General features: G+C 42.3%; 1 protein-coding gene across 1 annotated transcript in view; it reads left to right on the top strand.

Moving 5' to 3' along the window:
- The window catches only part of Plaat5 (phospholipase A and acyltransferase 5), a 30,094-nt gene extending 24,887 nt beyond the window's left edge, over nucleotides 1–5,207 (top strand). Inside the window, exon 6 of the mRNA XM_028771272.1 lies at nucleotides 4,986–5,207. Within this exon, the coding sequence (XP_028627105.1) occupies nucleotides 4,986–5,078 (93 nt within the window). The 3' untranslated portion in view covers nucleotides 5,079–5,207. The remainder of the gene's footprint in view (nucleotides 1–4,985) is intronic.
- Nucleotides 5,208–23,185: the final 17,978 nt, after the last annotated feature.

The following is a 23,185-nucleotide window of genomic DNA, read 5'->3' as shown; positions in this document are numbered from 1 at the left end:
GGCTGGTTGCCTCTGTTCACCTCCCATGCTCCTGACCTCCTCCATGTTCCCCCCGGATGAATCCTCCCATCTTGGCTCTGTCCCAGAATTCAATCTCCCTACCAATGGTCCTATCTTCTATTTTCTGTCTAAGATTATAGGCCAATCAACATTTTATTGACAGGTGCTGTATCCATACAGTACACAGGAGATTATTCTCTATAATTGGTGGTATGTATTATTATTTAAAAATATGAATTAGTATCTGACTTTGCTAAATTTGAAGACCATAGAAAGTTTACATAGAAGTATCTAGGTGTTCAGTCTTTCTTTAAGCCATTATTAATCAAGTCACTGAGCTGGTATTCCTGTCCACCAATCCTCTGTTGGGCCAACTGGTGGCTGTGCGCTATGTGTTGAGCTTAGATGTACCAAGAGGGACCCACCAGGAGTGCACAGGGCACAGGAACAGTGGAGCAGCTGGGGACAGGATCCTTCCATTATCCATCTGTGCCCTGGAGCTAAGGTGTCCCACAGCCCTCCATACCCAAATCCTGCTCAAGAGAGAGCTGGGCTCCCCAGGAGTGCTGACACACCTAAGATCACAGGCTCACAGGCCTACAGGAGGGACAAGCTCCAGTCAGAGACAGCAAGACCAACTAACAGCAGAGATAATCAGATGGCGAGAGGCAAGCACAAGATCCTAAGCAACAGAAACCAAGGTTACTTGGCATCATCAGAACCCAGTTCTCCCACCACTGCAAGTCCCGGATACTCCAACACACTGGAAAAGCAAGATTCAGATTCAAAATCACATCTCGTGATGATGATAGAGGACTTTAGGAAGGACATAAGTAACTCCCTTAAAGAAATACAGAACAGGTAAACAAGTAGAATCCCTTAAAGAGGAAACACAAAGATCCCTTAAAGAAATTATAAGAAAACACAACAAAACAGGTGAAGGAGCTGAACAAAATCATCCAGGACCTAAAAATGGAAATAAAACAATAAAGAAATCACAAAGGGAGGCAGACAGCCCTGGAGATAGAAAACCTAGAAGAGAGATCAGGAGTCATTGCCAATAGAGGAAAAGAGATAGAAGAGAATCTCAGGTGCAGAAGATACCATAGAAAACATTGACACAACAGTCAAAGAAAATGCAAAATGCAAAGAACTCCTAACCCAAAACATTTAGGAAACCCAAACAATGAGAAGACCAAACCTAAGGATAATAAGTATAGAAGAGAGTGAAGATTCCCAACTTAAAGGGCCAGTAATTATTTTCAACAAAATTATAGAAGAAAATTCCCTAACCTAAAGAAAGAGATGTCTATGAATATATAAGAAGCCTACAGAACTCCAAATAGACTGGACCAGAAAAGAAATTCCTCCCATCACATAATACTCAAAACATCAAATGCACAAAACAAAGAAACAATGTTAAAAGCAGTAAGGGAAAAAGTTCAAGTAACGTATAAAGACAGACCTATAAGAATCACACCAGACTTCTCACCAGAGATTCTAAAAGCCTGAAGATCCTGGACAGATATCATACAGACACTAAGAGAACACAAATGCCAGCCCAGGCTACTATACCCAGCAAAACTCTCAATTACCATAGAAGGATACCAAGATACTCCATGACAAAACCAAATTACACAGTATCTTTCTACAAATTCAGCCCTACAAAAGATAATAGATGGAAAACTCCAGCAGAAGTAGGGAAACTACAACCTAGAAAAAGCAAGAAAGTAATAATCTTTCAACAAACCCAAAAGAAGATAGCCACAGAAACATAATTCTACCTCTAACAACAAAAATAACAGGAAGCAGCAATCACTTTTCCTTAATATCTCTTGACATCAATGGACTCAATTCCCCAATAAAAAGACATAGACTAACAGACTGGATATGTAAACAGGATCCAGAATTTTGCTGCATACAGGAAACGAACCTCAGTGACAAAGACATACACTACCTCAGAGTAAAGGCCTGGAAAACAATTTTCCAAGCAAATGGTCCAATGAAGCAAGCTGGAGAAACCATTCTAATATCAAATCAAATTGACTTTCAACCAAAAGTTATCAAAAAAAAAAAAAGGAAGGACACTTCATACTCATCAAAGGAAAAATTTACCAAGATGAACTCTCAATTCTGAACATCTATGCTCCAAATGCAAGGGGACTCACATTCATTTTTTTCAGAGAATATTATCTTTTTGTCTAAAAATAGTGGTTCCTTGAAGCATGGATTGTCTTAATGGGAAAGCGTCTATTCTGTTATCTGAGGAGGCTTCAGTGAAGACTCTGGCCAGTCATACACATCTGGCAGCAGGGAGACATAATTACTCTGCCATATCCTTTCTTTCACATATTTGGCCTTGTCCTTGGGTTCTGGGTATTGGAAAGCCATTTTATTAGCATACAGGCACTCTGTAAGTTTAATAGCTGTGTTAGCAGAAACTTCCTGAACATTAGCAAGTGATGGGTAAAGCCTCCCTTGAGCTAACTCTTCATCTGTCAATTGAGTTGTCAGCACCGTTGCAGCTTCTAAGAAATCAGTGTCACTGATGTGTCGGGCTTGACAGAGAATGACAGCTAAAGCCACACCTGGGAAAATATATGCATTGTTTCCTTGTCCTGGGGTGAAGACTCGTCCATCCTGGAGTTTCACTGGCTCAAATGGGCTGCCACTGGCAAACAAACACCTGTCCTCTGTAAGTGTGTATGCATCTTCAGCTGTGCACTCGGCCTGTGCTATAGGATTACTTAAAGCAAATATCACAGGCCTCTCATTGATAGAGGCCATGGCTTTGATTGTGCCAGGAGTAAAAAGCAGGCCAGCACCTGCCACTCCAATTATAACTGAAGGCTTAAGTTTATTCACTGCATCTTCAAAAGTTGCAGGTATGTTCTCTGGGGCCACATGGGCATATGGTTCCTGGGGGACCCACAGTCATAAAGGAAACTTTACCAAAGCTCACAGCACACATTGCACCTCGCACAATAATAGTGGGAGACTTCAACACTCCACTCTCATCAATGGACAGATCATTGAAACAGAATACCAATGTCTTATGCTCTAAGATTAATATTCAACAAATGGGACCTCATAACATTGCAAATCTTCTGTATGGCAAACCACACTGTCAATAGTACAAAATGACAAACAACAGTTTGGGTAAATATCTTTACTAACCCTACATCCAATAGAGGGCTAATATCCACCACTCCTGGGCATATATCCAAAAGATGCTCCAACCTATAACAAAGACACATGCTTTACTATGTTTATAGCAGCCTTATTTATAATAGCCAGAGCTTGAAACAACCCAGATGTCCTTCAACAGAGGAATGGATACTGAAAATGTGGTACATTTACACAATGGAATATTACTCAGCTATTAAAAACAATGAATTCATGAAGTTCTTAGGCAAATGGATGGAACTAGAAGATATCATCCTGAGTGAGGTAACCCAATCACAAAAGAACACACATGGTATGCACTCACTGATAAGTGGATATTAGCCCAAAAGCTCAGAGTACCCAAGATATAACTCACATGAAGCTCATACAAACCACATGAAGCTCAAAAAGAAGGAAGACCAAAGTCTGAATGCTTAGTCCTTCTTAGAAGGGAGAACAAGATACTCAGGGGAGAAAATATGGAGACAAAATGTGGAGCAGAGACTGAAGGAAAGACTATCCAGAGACTGCCCTACCTGGGGATCCATCCCATATTCAGTCACCAAAGGCAGACACTATTGTGAATACCAAGAATTGCATGCTGACATGAGCCTGATACAGCTGTCTCTTTAGAGGCTCTGCCAGAATACAAATACAGAGGCGGATGCTTGCAGCCAACCACTGGACTGAGTATGGGGTCCCCAATGGAGGAGTTAGAGAAAGGATTGAAGGAACTGAAGGTGTTTGCAACCCCATAGGAAGAACAATAATATTAACCAACCAGACCCTCAGACCTCCCAGAGACTAAACCACCATCCAAAGAGTAAACGTGTATGGACCCATGGCTCCAGCCAAATATGTAGCATTAATGGGAAGAGAGGCCCTTGGTCTTGGGAAGGCTCGATACCTCATTGTAGGGGAATGCCAGGGCAGGGAGGCAGGAATGGGTGGGTGGGGAGCACCCTCATGCAAGCAGGGGGAGTGAGGATGGGATAGGAGATTTCTGGAGGAAATCCCCAGGAAAGAGGGGATAACATTTGAAATGTAAATAAATAAAATATCCAATAACACACACACACACACACACACACACACACACACACACACACACACACCAGCTTTTAAAAGGGGTTTTGTATTTTTGCATTTTCTGCCCTCTTGTGATTTTTACCTTATCTGCAGAGAGTGGGCCCCAGTTTCCCTATTGTTCACCTCTCAGTAGCAAGCCCTGCCCCCTCAGTCCCTTTATCCACCTTGTTTTCCACATCCTCCTCCTCTCTACTTTGTACTGCCTGCTTGCCTGCACTCTGTTCTTGTGAGGGTTTGTGTTAGAGGCTTGGTGGGCTGCAGTATGAAAGATCTCCCAATCTCCATGAGAACTTGCTGAGGAGTCCCGAAACGTGAGCTAAGTGTGAGTATTGATTTATGTGCAGTTGTGCCCGAGTGAGTTCCACTCCTTGGTTCTCAGAATCCCTTTTTGTTAAATGGCTGCAGCCTATCCCAGGGAGAAATCCTTTGCCTCATATATAGTACTTGGAAGGCAGACCTTATGGTGAACGGCTTCCAGGAAAGAAAAAGGCCAGAGGCTTCACGGCCTGGGGAAAGGGAGACTGTCCTGCTTTGGATGCCTGTCTTCAGATGCCCTGTTTTTGTGGGGGCTTTAGAGATTTAGGAGATGTAGGATATAGTACATGTGGTCTCCTTCCTTAGAACATACTTCAGTCAGGTTGGATCCTGAAAGGGAAGAGAGGGGTAGGAGCAAGGCAGAGTGCCAGCTTGCAGTTGGCACCCGCTATATCATGAACCACTGTGCTTTGCAGGTGGAGCACGCCCTGGTGGAGGGAGCGAAGGCTGCAGGAGCTGTCCTCTCAGCAGTAGTAGATAGCATAAGACCCAAACCCATAACTGCTTGAAGGTGCTGCAAATTCCAAGCGGAGACAGAGCTACTGGCAGCTGCGGAGCAAAGACCGCCTTTCTTCCTCCTTGCCTTTCTCACTCAGTGGCCCTGTTAAAAAATATTGTGAGTTTCTGGAAAAGCGGAATGTGTTTTGTTACTTCCTCTGGCATCCGTGAACTGTAGTGGACGTGGACCCCTCAGCATGGACCTGGTATCTGCTGTGAATCTTGTATGTGTCAGGCACTGCTAGAACCATTTCATGTATTTATTTAATCTTAATCCTTTGCTTGTCCCTTAGGCCAGCTTTACTTGGTGGAACTGGGAAACCCATCAGAAACATTCTGGAAACCTCCTTAGAACATTTCCAGTAATGAAGAACTCTCTCCAGGAACTCTTCCTATTGTTCTCAGCTATCTCTACCTTCTTCCATTTATCTCAGTCCTGCCTTTTCAGACCCACTTTGTGGTCAGGGGGAGGAGGAGTGGAGAGGACATCAAGGAAAGCTGCTGCTCGCTATTTTTTTTTAAACAAATCTTTTTTTTTTTTTTTTGAGACAGGGTTTCTCTGTGTAGTCCTGGCTGTCTTGGAACTCACTCTGTAGATCAAGCTGGCCTCGAACTCAGAAATCTGCCTGTCTCTGCCTCCCAAGTGCTGGAATTAAAGGCGTGCACCACCACTGCCCGGTGCTGCTCACTATTTAGGGACAGCTGTACCTTGATCTGGCTGGAGAGGTGGCTCAGTGGTTACATGCATTTGCTACTCTTTAGAGGACCTAAGTTTGATTCCCAGGACCCATGTTTGTAACTCACAACAGCCTGTAACTCTAATGTTATCCTTTGGCCTCTGTGGGCATAGCACTCATGTACACATACCCACACACAGACACACATACATATACATGCTTAAATATGAAAAAAATTGGCAGGTGGTGGTGGCAGCAGTGGCACACATCTTTAATCTCAGCACTCAGGAGGCAGAGGCAGGTGGATCTCTGAATCGGAGGGCAGCTTTGTCTACAAAGTGAGTTCCAGGACAGCTAGGTCAACATAGAAAACCCCTGTTTAGACAAAAACAAAAAAATTAAAGAAATTGAACAATTTTATATTATACATGATCTCTTTAACAACCACAGGTGGAGTCAGCAGCATCCTGGATACGCTCCCGGACACGTCCCTCACATGCTCTCTGCCAAACAAGCCACTCCATAATCTTTCAGCTCAGCTTCACTCAGATCCTCAGGACATGGTCAGAATGAAGCCAGATCCTTGTTCCAAATAACACACAAATGGTCCCCAGCTCAGTTCCTGATGGAGTCCTTGTTTCCCTCTGAAACCCCAGGACCTGAGCATTTCTCTCAGCACTCTTTTCTGTGATCCCACCAGAATTGCCCACTATGCTCCACTTTCTAACCCCAGGTTCCAAACTCTTCCACATTCCAGCCACAGAACAATCCTGAAGGAGGAAGGACCCCATGGTGAGAGGTTCATCATAGTAGTGACTCCACTTCTTGGCACCGATTTCTGTTTTAGGGTCTGTTCTTGTTGCTGTGATAAAATACTCAGATGAAACCAACTCAAAGGAGAAAGGATTTATTTATTTAATTCTGTTCAGGGTTATTATGGTCCATTGGGTGAGGGAGCCATGAGGCAGGAACTGGAGTGGGGTGGGCACATTGTGTCTGCAGCCAAAAGAAGGAGCAGCGGGTGAGTGCACACTTGCTGCTCAGTTCCCCTTTCTTCATTTAGCCCAGGGCCAGACCATGAAATAGTGCTGCCAGAATGAAGCTATCGGGGTGGGTCTTCCCACCTCAGTGAGTCCAGCTAAGAACATGCAGCCACGCTCAGAGACCCGTCTCCTAGGTGATTCTAGATCATCTCCTAGGTGATTCTAGATTTTAAGTTGACAATCGACCTTGAGCATCACAGGCATCAACTTCCTTCTTGACTGTTTAACACTTTTGGATGTAGGCTGGGTGGTGGTGGTGGTATGCTCCCCTAATCCCAGCCCTTGGGAGGCAGAGGCAGGCAGATCTCTGAGTTTGAGGCCAGCCTGAACTATAGAGCAAGTTCCAGGAAAGCCAAGGCTACATATAAAGAGAAACCCTATCCCCTGAAAATACCCCCAAAAAACAAATAAAAAAAAACCCCAAACCAACCCCAACCCAACCCAAAACATTTTGTTTAATTTAAAACATAACCAATGAGACTATTAAAAAATAACTTATACTTTAAAATTGCCAGAAAAATTTGAAATTTCCATTCTGACTGATTTCAGATGGATATTTAAGCCATATAAGTCAACTGTGTGAATAAAAGGAATTATTTTGATGGAAGATCTTAAATTGTTCCCATGGATTTTACTCCATGGAGAGCTGAAGTCACCCAGAATAGAGACGGTTTCTCCCACAGCTCTGGAAATGCTGGAAAATATGGAGGAAGTGGAAGGCATGCAGGAGCACGATGGACCCTCAAGGTGTTTCGGAGCTCTTTTAGGCTGCTTGCTCGGGGACTTTCTTCCTGTTGGGAGGAAGCAGACACAGTGGACCACCTTGGTGTTTGTCCTCCAACCCTTTCTCAGCAACCCAAACTTGATGCCTCATTTAACTTCTTGGATGCCCAGGCCTGGTGTATTTCTTTGTTGGAATGTCCTATGCCCTTCCCTAACATCCTGTGCATTCTGTGTGTAGCCATCCTGGATGCTTGCAGTCAGGCAAACCTGCACTTCTGCTCATCACGACTGCCGTGAAGCCAGTACACCTCGTTCCCTTTCCCTGTCTCCCTGACATCTGGAAGATCATCTGGGCTCCCAATAATTCTTTTAGTCCCTTAGCTCAAAATATTGTCTGTGTCAAGGCTTCCTTTGAGGCAGAGTCTAAACACAAGGCTTCTACGAGCACACTTACTTTAGCTTTAAACAAACACTGTCATGTTTTAGTGGACTCCTTAATGATTCTGAACTCTTGGGCCATTTGATGTTTAACAAGCAAACAGGGATTTCTTTGATTAGCAAACGGTTCCCCCCCCAGTACTTTAGTGACTCTAACAGTGAATTCACTCACCTCTTGCTCACTGCTCTGGCTTTCTGGTATGAACTACATGGGCAAAGTATATCAGCAACTATGCTCTCTCATCCATTAAAAAACACATTTTTGAGAGTGTGTCACATTCCATGTGCTGGCTAATTGCATATTTGTCAGCCTATAAACAGTGGTTTAGGGGGCCCAGGGGCCAGGCCATTGACATTCTGAGTCAGGAGGATGAAGACACATGGGCCATAGACCACTTTCTGGACAGCGGTCCCTTCTATTTCCAAGCTGCCTGTAAGGCCACGAGCTCTGGAATTCATAACTCACAACTTCAAGATGAGGAGGTAAGACTTTTTCAAGCCTCCCCCCTTATGAAACAAAAAACTTGTAGCAGTTTCTACATCATAGACTAGAAGCTGCAATGTCTGCTTTGAGTGAGTCCTGTCATGACACCACTCTGAGTGGGCATGTGTCCTTTGTTGACAGCAGGAGGGTAGGGAAGTGTGTGTGTGTGTGTGTGTGTGTGTGTGTGTGTGTGTGTGTATACCTCTGTAAACACTGAGCCAGAGGAGGACTTTGAGTGTCCTACTTTATCACTTTGTCTTGAGAATCTTTGCTGGACTTGGAGCTAGGTTGGCAGTCAGCTAGCCTCAGCAAGTCTCCTGTCTCCACCCCTGACATCCAAGGATGGAATTACACATGTGTAAGGCCATACCCAACTTTTTATATGGATGCTGGGGATTTGAACTCAGGTCCTCATGCTGGCACCAAAGCGTCTCACCTCAGCATAGATGACTGCTTCCCCACAACTGCATAGATGGAGCCCCTCCTGCAGTTGACTTTTCACACTTTATATTTTCCAGTGTCTCTTGAGAGGCTATACCATATTGCAAGGAGCTGGGACCAAATTATATATAGCTGGCAGGATGTTCGTGCTTGAGCTGTACTTGCAGGAGGAAGCAGTTGAGATTTCTGGTGAGGTCTGATGACCTTCCTCCCCCACATCAACCAGCTGGATCTTAAGGTTGCCTAGAGGTGTAGTCAAGGCTATTTTGATTATGCTGATAAAGGCTGCTATGCTCACAGGAGAGAGTTCTAGAACAAACAGCTTATAGGAAGCAGGAAGAGCACAGAGGTTCCATGTTAGTCTAAAAGTGGTCTCTTGGTGTCCTCTGTATATATGTGTATGGACTTATATGTACCACAGTACACATGGAAGTCAGAGGATACCTTGTGGGAGTCAACACTCCTTCTGCCATGTGGTTTCTAGGGATTAAACTTAGGACATTGGGCTTGGCAGTGGAAGTGTGGGTGCTTTTTAACCTGCCCCTGCCCCGAGACATCTCACTGCAATTCTTTTTTGAGAGTGAAGTGGCCAAAAAGCAAGTCTTTTTTTTTCTTAACTTTTTAAGGGAAAGATGCTTCTGGAATCTTGTCCACCCATGGACAAGAGTCAGAGGAGCAAGGACTGAACTCAGGGCATCTTAGTGGCCAGAGACCGTCTCAGCCCTCATACCATTCCCATGAAAACACTTTGTTATTTTAGCAGAACAAGCTTCCATCATTTGGACTCTAGGGGAATCGAAGCCACTGAAGTTTCTGTTTTAGAGGGTCTCTTTAAAGGCTTCCAGCTGGGAAAGATCTTCAACGTGAACAAACTGCCTAGATGGTTTTGTTTGTTTATGGTAGGTTTTGTATTGTGTTTCAAAAATAGTTTTATTTTCTCAAATGACTCATTTAGGAGAAATATAAAAAGATGAATTCCTGTTAAATTTTTTTGTGTATGTATGTGTTTGTGTGTAATGTCTATGTGTGAGTGTGAATACACCCTCATTATGTGAATACACACGTGGAGGCCAGGAGTCAACACTGAATGTCTTCCTCAGCCATTTTCCATGTTATCTTTAAGGCAAGGTCTCTTACTGAACCTGGTCCTTGACTGACTGGCTAGACTTGCTGGTCAGCTAGCTCCTGGGATTCACTTGTCTCTGTCCCATGCGCTAAGGTCACAGCTGTGTGTGACCCTGCCTGGCATTTTTACATAGGTGCTAGGAGATTCAAACTCAGAGTTTCATGCTTGTCCAGTAGGCACTTTACCACCTGAGCCAAACTTTTCAGCCCCTAATTCATGTTTTTAAAGCAGGTGATTGTTCTACAGGTAGGCTGGCCTCCAACAAGTCTGAACCTTCCTATTACTGGGGTTACAGATGTGTGTCACCATGTTTTACAAATGATTCATTTTCTACTTACTTTTGGAATGATGGCTTAAAGTTCATCTTCAAAGTTAAAAGCATCTCTGAGTTTATAGTGATGCGGGAAGTGTGTTATAGGTGGTTAATTTTTGCTATTTCCAGTTCTGTTTCATAAGAGGAACCTTTGGAAGAAAAGTCAGAGGTTTCTTCTTGTCTTTTGCCTTGATGAAAATCAGCTACCCTGTCTTTTTCTAAATCCACCAGCAAAAGGTCAGAGAAACTCTGTTACAAAGGTGAGAGACCCTGGCCTTGAACAATGGCTGCTATGCTTTTCTTTAGTAGCAGGCACAGTATCATTGAGTTGCTCAATGAAAAAGAGGAGCTAGCCACTGATTCATGAAGGAAGCTACAGGCATCTGCCAGGCCAGAAGCCTTTGATGACACTATCTTCCAACAGTCTATGGGAATAAAACAACAATGAGAGTGACATTAGCCAAGTGTTCCTGGTGCTCCATGTACTGCAGCGTGTGCTCCCTGGGTCCCATGGTTGTGCGTTTACCTCTATTAGTTCCACATAGACATAGTGGCCCCCTTAGGCATACTGGCCCACTCCACCAGGTTTATCCAATGCTTTCCATGGGAAAACTGGTTGTGGTTATTGTCTCTACTTGATGAAATAAGGAAATTAAAGCAAAGATCTAATTTATAATAAACTCAGAGATAAATAGGCAAAGGTATTAAAGATCAAAGATGCATCAGTTGGGAGGACATTTAGTACTGGCAAATGGCTGTGCTATCTGTGACAGTTTCAGGGGCAGAGTCAACTCACATGTTCCTAATATCTGAGACTGACTATTAGCTGAGTAGTAGGAAACAGTGAGTAGGATATATTCATAAACATATTCACTCCCCCTTTGGGATGGTCTTTGTGCTCTCTGTAAGGTGTAGTTGTTGCTGTGGTTTGGGAAAATGCCTTGTCTAAAGGTCCATGGTTGCCAGTCTCTGGCTGGAGATGGTGGTACCTCATTAAAGAAGTCTAGAAATGAATGAGCTGTTGGGACTTGGTACCTCTCTGTCCTTTTGTTCTCTGGCTGCTATGAGGTGAGCAGGTACCCCTGCTAGGTGTTCCCATTTTTGATGTTCTGCCTCCCCACAGGCCCTAAAATAATGGAGTTAAGCAACCAACAACTGAATCCTCTGAAATGATGATCTCCCAAATTTCCTTCTTATAAGTGGATTCTGCTGGGTATTTCATCTCAGACACTGAGGAGAAGTGATGCCCACTCAGTATCAGTTCACAAGAGCCAGAGCAACAAGGTACATATTCTTTATGAAAATGAAATCTTAGTGCAGTGGGGAGCCAGAGGGCACTGGGAGGGATGGTTAGCCTCAGGAATGATGCAGTAGAGAGAACACTAACCCCTTAGCTATGGCAGAGTCAACATACTAGCAGGACAGCTTTGGTATTTCAGGGAACCCAGTTTGGCCTACTGTAGTATGCCTAGGACCTGGTATAATTTTAGTTCAGGGGAATACAAGAAGTGTCTCTATGCCTCTCTCAAATATCAACACTCAGGTTCTACTCTACACTTCTATCTATGGGTGAGTGTCCAGGGCAGCTGAGAAACAGCCCTCCTCCTGCCCCAGAGCCCTGGCAGAAATAAGAAAAAGGTAAGTTAGAAAGTGCTCATAGGTAATTGATGGAGCAGCCATCTGAGTAGTACAGAACTACTAGTTACAGGGCTGAGTTTAGGAGGTGTGGGCTGAGAAGCTCATTAAGGCTTGTACATGAAGACTGTATACCTAAACTCTACATAATGGGAGCCCAGCAGATGCATGCTATTAAGAAGTGTATAGAAAGATGGACTGGAGGATTGCTCAGTCTACAAAGTATTTGCCTTGTGAGTATGAGGACTTGTGTGGGGCTGGGTGTTCGGCCACGCCCCCCAAACCCAGAGACCTAGCATAAAGCCCTTGCTAGGTCACGTAAGACACGAGACTAACAGGTCTCTGCCTCAAAATTTACGTATTACCCTGAAGCCCCGCCCACTTCCAATATGTAAACAAACCCCTTGCGACATGTCTTGGGAGAGCTCTTTACCATCCAAACCCACCGCCGTGTCAATAAGTCTGGACATGTTTAACTCCACATGTCTCTTGAAATCCTGGATTCATTGTGTAAGTCAAGACTCACGCCCGCCGCGTGGGGCGGGGGAGGGAGAGAAGTCTTTTGCCTGCCCTGGCGCTCTCTGCACTCTATCGAGCTGTGGATCCCGAGATGGCCTCAGAACCGGCACCCAGGACATGCCTGCCCGCTCTTGCTCGCGTGGCCGCCAACACCGGCTCCTGTCCTGCGCCCCCACTGCTGTGCGCCAGCTCATGGGACAAGGGGATGAGAAGCCTTTCTCTCCATGGTCGGCTCCGTCCAGTGCGACTGAACAGCGTGCCTCGGGATTGCTGCCATCTGCTGCCTGCCGCCCTTCACCCCCCGCCTGTGACCAGCGTGTGGGCGACGCCTGACAGACTTGAATTTAACCCCAGGAACCTAGGTAAAAAATTCCGAGTGGTGGTAGTGTGTGTGTAATCCCAGTGCTGGTGAGTGGCCACAGAGGTATCCCTGAAGCTCACTGGCCAGCTCATCTAGACAGATTAGTAAGCTCTCAGTCAGTGAGAGATCCTGCTTCAAGGGAGGGTGATGATCTCTGAGGATAACATCTGAGGTTGTCCTGTGGCCCTCATATACACATGCATGCACATGTGTGCACAATCCTCCCATATATGGAACACATACATATGTATATTCATGTGTTAAAAATGAGAATTATGTGGTAAAAAAAACATACATGGCATTGTTGACCTGTCAATCTTTAGATATGGGAAGAAATCAAAAGTGGACTTGTATTAGGACTCTGAGTTGCTCAGAACTCAACAAGCTAGATTAATCAACATGAGTAATTTACTGGCTTGCATGACTGTCAAATCCTATGTGACAATGTATCTGGAATTAGGGCATCTTTAAAAGGGACATGCCATGTTAGTGGTTATTGTAGAGCAGGAGGGGGCCTAGGTGTGTGGTGAGAGCATGGCCCCAGCACCTTGAGTTGAGATCTCGGCCTTAAGCTCATCTGGTGGGCTGAAAACAGGTTGTCATGTACCAAGCTGTTATTCTGTTCAGATTAGCACCAGGTAAGCTTCATGGTTAATGAGACCCATGGATAGTACTCAGAAACAGATGTCACCTCTCTGGTTATTCCATAAGAAGTATGTATATTGGGATTTGTGGGTTCTGTAGTTCTGCTCCATTCCAGCATTATGGAGCACCTACCATTGTAGGCCAAGCTCCTTGAGAAACAGGCACTGAAACTAAAGTTTGTGGCAGAAAGTTTACTGGGGGTTGGGGGAGGAAGCAGGATTGGCGGAGGGAGAAGCTGAATGGTAAAGGCAGTCACAGAAAAGGCATGAGCTATCCCATTGGGAGCTCTTGAGCTGAGTGTTGCCAGGAAGTGGTAAGAAGACCAGTCCCTCATACCCTCCATGTTTAGTTTGTTGGTGTGAATACTAAGGAAGATGAAGCCACTCTCCCAGAGAAGACTCAGTTGAGAACTCTCAATCATCGGACTTTAGTAGATGAAAGAATTAACCTCTCAGTGTTGTAGGTGTGAGGGGTACGGATAGGCAGCATATAACACAGCCCACTATGCTTACCATTCTTTAGGTGGTGTTAGTTTTGGGGAATTCATTTATTAAAAAGACTTCCAGTTTAAGGAAGGACACTGTATTGCCTGTCTTCCATTGATGTTATCAATGCTACCCTACAGGCAAATCTGAAAACAATTTCCCTTTTCAAATGTTATGTGTAAATATAATGGGTAGAATTATGTTTAAAACCAAGTAACTGGGATGTGGAAAAGATAACTTAGAAAAAAAGAAAACTCATAATTTAATTTTCATTCAGAGTCCCAGTTCTGCCTGATGTAAGGCAGGCAAATTCAGTCATTTCAGATTTCAAGCAAATGTACCTATTTCAGAGAATTTTCTTTTCCTTAACATTGGTGCTGAGTGGTGATGAGAAAAGCCGCTTTGGCCTATTACTTTTCTTGGTCTTTGTCCATGTCTACTCCAGGATAGCCAGCTCATCTCCTCATGTCTGTAACTGTGCCACCTCACACAAGTGCATTTGCTTCAACATCCCCCTAGGATCTGGAGACTTTGAAAACTGTGTAATCAGCTGTCAACTTTGGTGGTTCTCCAGGCTGTAGAAGTTTGCTCAGGCATGACCATGTGCAGAGACTATGTAAGCCAATTGCTTCAAACTGGCAGAATTCCTGTTGGGAATAGTGTATAGTTCCCCAGTTAATCAGTTTACAGAAGTAATACCTAAGTATATCTGTCATGTATGGGTCATATTTTAATTCTGTACACGACACCATTATTTTCAGTAATAGTCATGCCATGAGCTTGAATCAGCAGTAGACAGTGAACAGTTTCTTTTATTGAATCTCACAGACATGATGACAGCAAAATATTGTATAAAATAATTTACAAAACACAGTGGTTTAATTCTACTTAGGTTTTGATTTATTCCTTAAATAAGGCTTCAAATGATGATAAATAAAGCATGAGTCCTAGTAAGTCTTTAAAAGTGGCATCAAGGGCCCAGAGATAGCTCAGTGGTTAAGAGTACTTGCTGCCTTTTCAGAGGATCACACTACGGTCCCTAGCAACTCTGTTGGGTGACTCACTAATACTGCCTTTAACTCTAAGGGAATCCAATCAATGCCCTCTTCTTGCCCACTTGGGCAGGGATGTATGTGCTTGCACATGCTTGTGTGTTTGTATGTGTGTGTTCATGTCCACATTTTGGTTTCAAATTCACTGTATAAATGAGCATCTTCATGTCCTTAGTGGCATGAATGGGTGGATCTGTTCTGGATGGCCAGGTACTTCCTTTACCAATGTTCTTTGTTACTCAAACTTTCGTCGTTAGCATGGATGACTAGATAAATGAGAAATTTTTGTAATACCTGAACATTTTTTTTTTTTTTTGAGCCCAGAGTCAAACATTGTCTTTTTTCACTTGGATAATTTCCTTCTCATGGCCTGTTGACTCTGGATGAGGAGGTGTAAGCACTCACTCCTAAATGTGTTGTGGGGGTGGGGTGGGGTGGGGGAAGCCTTGGAAGGGTAATCCTTACAATCTGAAGGCAAGCACTTTCAAAAGTAAGAGAGGAAATTGGTATAATTAAGCTCAGGCTACAGGCACAAATCTGATCTACTTGTGGCAAACCAGGATGAATGACAGCAGGGCAGAAATCAAGAGGCTGGCTGTGTGTGTGTGTGTGTGTGTGTGTATGTGTGTGCATATGTGTGTGTGTACACACATACGCATATGCAAGTGTGTGTGTGTATTTGGAGATGGATATGACATCACATGTGTCAGTAAATATTAAACAATTATCTTACTCTAAGTAAAAATTAACATATAACATTACTTAATTCCCCAGATGTTTTTCTTGTTAATGGCATGTTTTTTAAATGTAGTTTTAAAAATATTGTTTTAACACTCTGGGTATCATTTTAAATTATGCTCTTTATTTAAAAAATTCTCTCTTTTTTGAGTATATTAGCTTTATTTTTTTCATTGTGTGGCCGAGCACCAGATAAGAACATACCTGAAGGATTTGTTCTGACTTATGGTTAAACATGGCAGGAAGCTGTCACAATCAAAGGGATGAATCTATAGGGGATATTTCTACACAAACAACAACAGAGAGAATATACAATGTATTAATTGCCAAATTAGTAGACTGATTTTTTTTTTTACTTCTACCTTAAAACTCACTGTGAATTTAAAGTCTCTAGACTTTAAAAAAATTGCAAAGATGAAGAGAAAAAGATTTAAAAGGAAGGGAAAAAAGAGGAATAGAGAAAGAATAGAATTAGGCATAGCACTTGGTAGGCTGAGGAAGGAAAATTCCAGTCCTGCCTGGGTTGCATAGAGAGACTGATTTTACCCCCACTGAGGGGCAAAAGGGAAGAAAGAAAGAAAGGTATGCATAAGGAAGGGAACAAACAAGGGGAATGTGAGACCCGCAGGTTTGTCTAACAGGATATGATTTATGGAAGGATGGGAGAGAAGCAAGGCCAACAAACGTGAAGTAACCAAGTAAGCACCATTCTGAAGACTGAACAGATGGCCAGACAGAACCTGCAACATTGTAGAGCGATCCCTCTGGTCATTGATAGAATATTAAATGATTTACAAAAGCTTTTTGTTGATTCTCTGAGTTTCACATCATGTACCCCTGTCCTCTTGTCTTGTATCTGCTCTCTGCCCTTACAACCTCCCCCACCCCCAAATAAAAACACAGAAACAAACAAACCCATAGAAAACATCTCATCATGGAAACTGGTGTGTCATAGTGTGTCCCACAGTATACCACACGTCTTCACTTGAAATTGATTGCAATGAGTCATTAGTCTGGTTTAAGGTCTCTGGCTTCTGTGGTACCAACATTATTGGATTCTCACCTGGACACCTCCTAGTAATCCTGTTGTTGCCCTGTGTCATGGAGATCCTGCAGCTTTGCATCTCTAGGACCAGCTCTTTCATGCACCCCAGAAGTTCACAGATGATGTAGATTTTAGGGTGGGCCAACTCAAAACTGTGGATCTGGGCATGGGTGGCAGCTGAGCTGGTCATCCTGCTGGCTCTCTCTTATCTGAACTACCTAGGCAAGTTCTCCAGCATTGCTCCAGCTAGGGCACCCAATGCCACCATCAGCAGGTGACAGTGTCAGCTCTCCTGCTCTCATGCCCCCAGTGCTGGCTCACTTTCACCCACACCTCCAGAGCCAGCTCCACTGTTGTCCAGGTGAGGCATGGGGTTCAAGTGCTGCAGCTTACAAGGGGCTGAGGCAGCTCTCCTGCTCTCACACCCTTGGGGCTGACTCACCATCAGGACCAGCTCCACTGTATTGCCCAGGAGAGGTGCAGGGCCTGCTCTTCCAAGAGCTACAGCCAGTGAGGGGTATTGATAACTTTTGACTCCAGGGTCTGCTGCCCCAACTACCTCAGGTAGCAAGGGGTGAGGGGTGGAGGCCATCATTCCTGTGCCAGGTCAAATTCATGGCAGTCAAGTGGTAGGGTCAAGCTCTCCAATGCTCATGCCCTCAGGGATGGCCCACCTGAGTCCCTCCCATCAAGATCAGCTCCACAATGCTGCCTGGTAGAGGAGCAGGGTCTGCTCTCCTGAATGTTGCCACAGGTAAGAGGTGGGGCTACCTCTCTAGAGCACCAGAGCCTGTTCTGCACAGCCATGCAGATCTACATGGTCTCTTCCCAGCATCCCCCTACCAACTCCCCTCTGTCCCTTCCCCCTATCCACTCTTCCATTGTTACTCTTTAGAAAAGAGTAGGCCTCTGGGTATCAACCAAACATAGCATATCAAACTATAGTAAGACTAGGCACCACCCCTAGTATTAGGGCTAGATGAGGCAACCCAGTAGAAGGACAAGGGCTCCCAAAGCAGTCCAAGGTCTCAGAACAGCACCTGCTCCCTCTGTTAGGAGTCCCACAAAAACACCAAGTTACACAACTATAACATATGTACAGAGGGCCTAGGTTGGGCCCATGCAGGCTCCCTGATTGTCAGTCCAGTCTCAGCGAGCCCACATGAGTCAGGGTTTGTTGATTCTGTGTATGTGTTTTTTCTTTTTGGTGTCCTTGACCCCCTTGGCTCTTATAATTCTGTCTCTCAGTCTTTAGCAGGGTTCCCTGAGTTCTGCCTAATGTTGGCTGTGGGTCTCTGCATCTGTTTCCATCAGTTTCTGGGTGAAGCCTCTCTGATGACAATTAGGCTAGGCACCAATCTATGAGTATAACAGAATATCAGGCATAATTTTATTGATTTTTTTTGCCAGTTGTATTAGATTCTATCCTAAGTCTCTGGGCCATCCCACTTCTGGTTTCTGGTCCTCTAAGCAGTGTCAGGGGTAGATTCTATCCTATGGCATGGGTCTCAAGCTGGACCAGTTATTGATTGGCCACTCCCACAGTTGTTATGCCACCTTTACCTCAGCTTGAGACAAGAGATTGTAGGTTGAAGGTTTTGTGCCTGGGTAGGTATCCTAAACTCTCCACTGGAAGACTTGTCTGATTATAGGAGATGGCCAGTTCTGGCTCTGTATCCCCCATTACTAGGAGTCTTAGTTGGGGCCATCTTAATAGATTTCTGGGAGTTTTCCATCTGCACCAGGTTTCTATCTTACCCTTGAAATGTTCCCCAAAGTCCCAGTCTGTTCCAGTACTCCTACCCTCTATGCTCTCCCCACCTAATCATATTTGTTCCTATACTCATCCACCCCCAGTCCACACGCAACGACTGTTCTATTTCTTCTCAGAGAGATCCATGCATTTCCCCGCTTGAGCCTTACTTGTGACTTAGCCTCTCGGGGTCTGTGAATTATAACATGATTATTCTTTACTTTACATACTATATGTCTTCTGGGTCTGGATTAATTCACTCATGATGATTTTTTCCTAGTTCTACCAATTTGCTTGCAAATTTCATAACATAACTGTTTTTAACAGCTGAGTAATATTCCGTTGTGTAAATGTACCAAAGTTTCTTTATCTGTTGTTCAGTTGAGGGATATCTAGGTTGTTTCTAGATTATGGCTACTAGAAATAAAGCTGCTGTGAACAGAGTTGTGCAAGTTTCTTCATGGTAGGATGGAGCTTCCTTTGAGTATATGCCCAGGAGTCAGATAGCTGGGTCTTGAGGTAGATCAAATCCCAATTTTCTGAGAAACTGTCATATTGATCTTCATAGTAGTTGAGCAAGTTTGCACTCCCACCAGCAATTAAGGAGTGTTCCTCTTCATTGTCAGCATGAGGGGTCACTAGTGTTTTGATCTTAGACATTATGACAGGTGTGAGATGGAATCTCAGAGTCATTTTTATTTGCATTTCCCTGATGGGTAGAGATGTTGAGCATTTCTTCAAGTGCTTCTTGGCCATTAGAGATTCCTCTGTTGAGAATTCTGTTTAGATCTGTACCCAATTTTAAAATTGGATTATTTGGTTTATGTCTAGTTTTTTGAGTACTTTATATATTTTGGAAATTAGCCCTTTGCCAGATGTAGAGTTGGTGAAAATCTTTTCCCATTCTAAAGGCTGCTGTTTTGTCATATTGGTGTTGTCTTTTGCCTTACAGAAGCTTTTTAGATTGATGAGGTCCCATTTATCAACTGTTGATCTTAGTGCCTGTGCTATTAGTGTTCTGTTAATGGCGTTGTCTCCTGTGCCAATGCATTCAAGGCTATTTTCTATCTTCTCTTCTTTCAGTTTCAGTATACCTGGTTTTATGTTGAAATCTTTGATCCACTTGGATTTGAGTTTTGTGTAGGGTGATAGATATGGATCTCTTTGCAGTCTTCTACATGCTGACATCGAGCTAGTTCCGCACCATTGGCTGAAGATGCTTTCTCTTTCCCATCCTATATTTCTGGCTTCTTTATATATAAAAAAGTGTTCGTAGGTGTGTGGATTTATGTTTAGGTATTTAATTCAATTCCATTAATCAACTTGTCTGTTTTTTATTCCAATACCATGCAGTTTTTATTACTATATAGCTATGTAGTAGAACTTGAAATCAAGAAGTTCTTTGATTAAAGGACAGGATTGCTTTTAACTATCTTTTTTTTTTCTATGTGAAGTTGAGTTTTGTTCTTTCAAGGTCTATAAAGAATTGTATTGGAGATTTTGTGGGGATTGTGTTGAATCTGTAGATTGCTTTTGGTAATCTATGAGCATGGGAGATCTTTCTATTTTTGATATCTTCTTCATTTTTTTTTGTTTAAACACTTGAAGTTCTTGTCACACAAGTCTGACTTGCTTGGTTAGAGTTATACGAAGATATTTAATATTATTTGTGGCTATTGGGAAGAGTGCTATTTTCCTGATTTCTTTCTCAGCCTGTTTATCCTTTTTTTCTTTTTTTTAGTTAATCTTACATTCAGCCACTTTGCTGAAGGTGTTTATCAGCTGTAGGAATTCCTTAGTAGAAGTTTTGGTGTTGCATATATATATATATTATCATACTATCTGCAAATAATAACACTTTGCTTTCTTCCTTTTCAGTTTGTATCCCCTTGATCTCCTTTAGTTGTCTTTTGCTCTAGATCCAACTTCAAGTACTATATTGGATAGATAAGTCTTTTTTTTTTTTGGATTTTAGTGGAATTGCTTTAAGTTTCTCTTCATTTAATTTGATGTTGGCTATTGGCTTGCTGTTAATTGCCCTTGTTATGTTTAGGTACACCCCTTGTCTCTTGTATTCCTGATCTCTTCAAGAACTTTATTATTATGAAGTAGTATTGGGATTTTGTCAAAGACTTTTTTTTTTTTAGCATCTAATGAGATAATAATGTAGTTTTCTTCCTTCAGCTTGTTTATATGATGGATCCCTACATATCTGGGATAAAGACTACATGATCATGGTAGATGATCTTTATGGTGTGTTCTTAAATTCAGTTTGTGAGTATTTTTATTATTTTTGCAATTCTCTTTCTTTGTTGAATCTTTGTGTGGTTTGGGTATCAGAGTTTATAAAATAAATTTGGCAATGTTCCTTCTGTTTCTATTTTGTGGAATAATTTGAGAGGTATTGGCACTTAGAAAGTCTGGTAGGATTCTTGGTAAAACAATCTGACCCTGGGCTTTTTGGTTGGGAGAATTTTAATGACTGCTTATATTTCCTTAGGGGTTACAGGTCTATTTAAATGGTTTATTTGATCTTGACTTAACTTTGGTAAGGGAAATATCTGTCAAGAATGTTTTCTATTTCTTTTAGGTTTTCCAGTTTTGTAGAGTACATGTTTTTGAAGTATGACCTAATGATTCTTTGGATTTCCTCAGTATCTGTTTTATGTCCCCCTTTTCCTTTCTGATTTTGTAATTTTGATATTTTATCTCTGCCTTTTAGTTAGTTGGATAAGTGTTTGTCTCTCTTGTTGATTTTCTTAAAGAACCAATTCTTTGCTTCATTGATTCTTTGTATTATTCTCTTTGTTTCTATTTTGTTGTTTTCAGCCTTGACTTTGATTATTTTCTGTTGTCTACTCCTCTTGGCTGCATTTCCTTCTTTTTATTCTAGAGCTTTCAGTTGTGCTATTAGATTGCTAGTATAAGATCTCTTTAATTTTTTTGTGAAGGTACTTAGTGCTATGAATTTTCATTTTAGTACCACTTTCATTATGCCCCATAAGTTTGGATATGTTGGTTGTACATTGATAGTCATTGAATTCTAGGAAGTTTTAAATTTCTTTATTTCTCTTGACCCAGTGGTCATCCAGTAGAGAGTTGTTCAGTTTCCATGAGTCTGTAGGTTTTCTGCTATTTCTGTTGTTGAAATCCAGCTTTAATCCTTGGTAGTCTGATAAAGTACAGGGTATTATGTCAATCTTCTTGTATCCCTTGAGATTTGCTTTGTGACCAAGTATGTGTTCAATTTTGGGGAAAGTTCTATGAGGTGCTGAGAAGAAGGTATATTGCTTTGTGTTTCCATAAAATGTTCTGTAAATATTTGATAAATCCATTTGAGTTATAATGTCTGTTAGCTCCAGTATAGTTCTCTGTTTAGTTTTTATTTGAATGACCTGTCTATTGGTGAGATTGGGGTATTGAAGTTTCCCACTCTTATTGTGTGGGATTATATGTGTGATTTTAAGCTTTAAAAATATAGGTGATCTTGTCTTTGGGGCATAGATATTAGGAATTAAGATGACATCTTGGTGGATTTTTCTTTTGATGAGTATGAAGTGTCATACCCCATCTCTTTTGATTAATTGTGGTTGAAAGTCTATTTTGTTGGGAATTAGAATGGCTATACTAGCTTGCTTCTTGGGTCCATTTGCTTGAAAAATCTTTTTCCAATCCTTTACTCTGAGGTAATATCTGTTTTTGAGTTGAAGTGTGTTTCTTATATGCAGCAAAAGAATGGGAACTATTTTTGTACCCATTCTGTTAGCATGTGCTAACAGGGCCATTGATAGTAAGAGATATAAATGAACATCAGTTATTAATTCTTATTATTTTGCTTTTGTTGGTGCTAGTGGTGGTGGTAGTGGTGATGTGGGTATATGTATGTACGTACACTTCTTTTCTTTTTTTGGTTTTGCTGATGTGGAATTATTTGTTTTCCATGTTTTCAAGGGTGTAGTTAACCACCTTGGACTGGATTTTTTCTTCTAGCTCTTTGTGTAGAAATGCATTTATAGATGGATATATTTTAGATTTGAGTTTATCACAGAATATCTTGTTCTCTCCATCTATGGTAATTGAAAGTTTTTCTAGGCATGATACTCTGGGTTGGCATCTGTGTTCCTTCTGGCTTTTAGTGTCTTTATTGATAAGTCAAGTGTAATTCTAACAGGTCTGCCTTTTTCTGCTACTTGGCTCTTTGCCCTTGCAGCTTTTAAGATTCTTTCTTCTGTTTGTTAAGTGTTTTGATTATGTGGTAAAGGAATTTTCTTCTCGTGTCCAATCTACTTGGTGGTCTTTATGATTCTTGTGCCTTTTTATGCACCTCCTTCTTTTATTTTCTTTTTTTCCAATTGGCTTTTATACCATTTTAATTACATGCAAGTATTTAGATCAGTTCTAGGTTAAGGAACTAGCAAAACAATAGATGCAAATAGTCAAGGAACAAGCAAGACAATAAACACAAATGGTCAAAGAACAAGCAAGGCAATAAACAAAGCTTTGTGATCACTCCCATGATCACTGTTTCTAAGGGCTTATCAAGATGACCAAAATATCTGAGACTACTTCCCTGTCCTAGTCCTAAGTCATTGCATGTCTGAAGCCTACATCTTTGTTCTAGCCTAAGATTTAGATTCTTG

This window comes from Grammomys surdaster, unplaced genomic scaffold (genome assembly GCF_004785775.1).
Source record: "Grammomys surdaster isolate TR1022 unplaced genomic scaffold, NIH_TR_1.0 205, whole genome shotgun sequence".
NCBI lineage: Eukaryota > Metazoa > Chordata > Mammalia > Rodentia > Muridae > Grammomys > Grammomys surdaster.
This window is presented reverse-complemented; position numbering and strand designations above follow the sequence as displayed.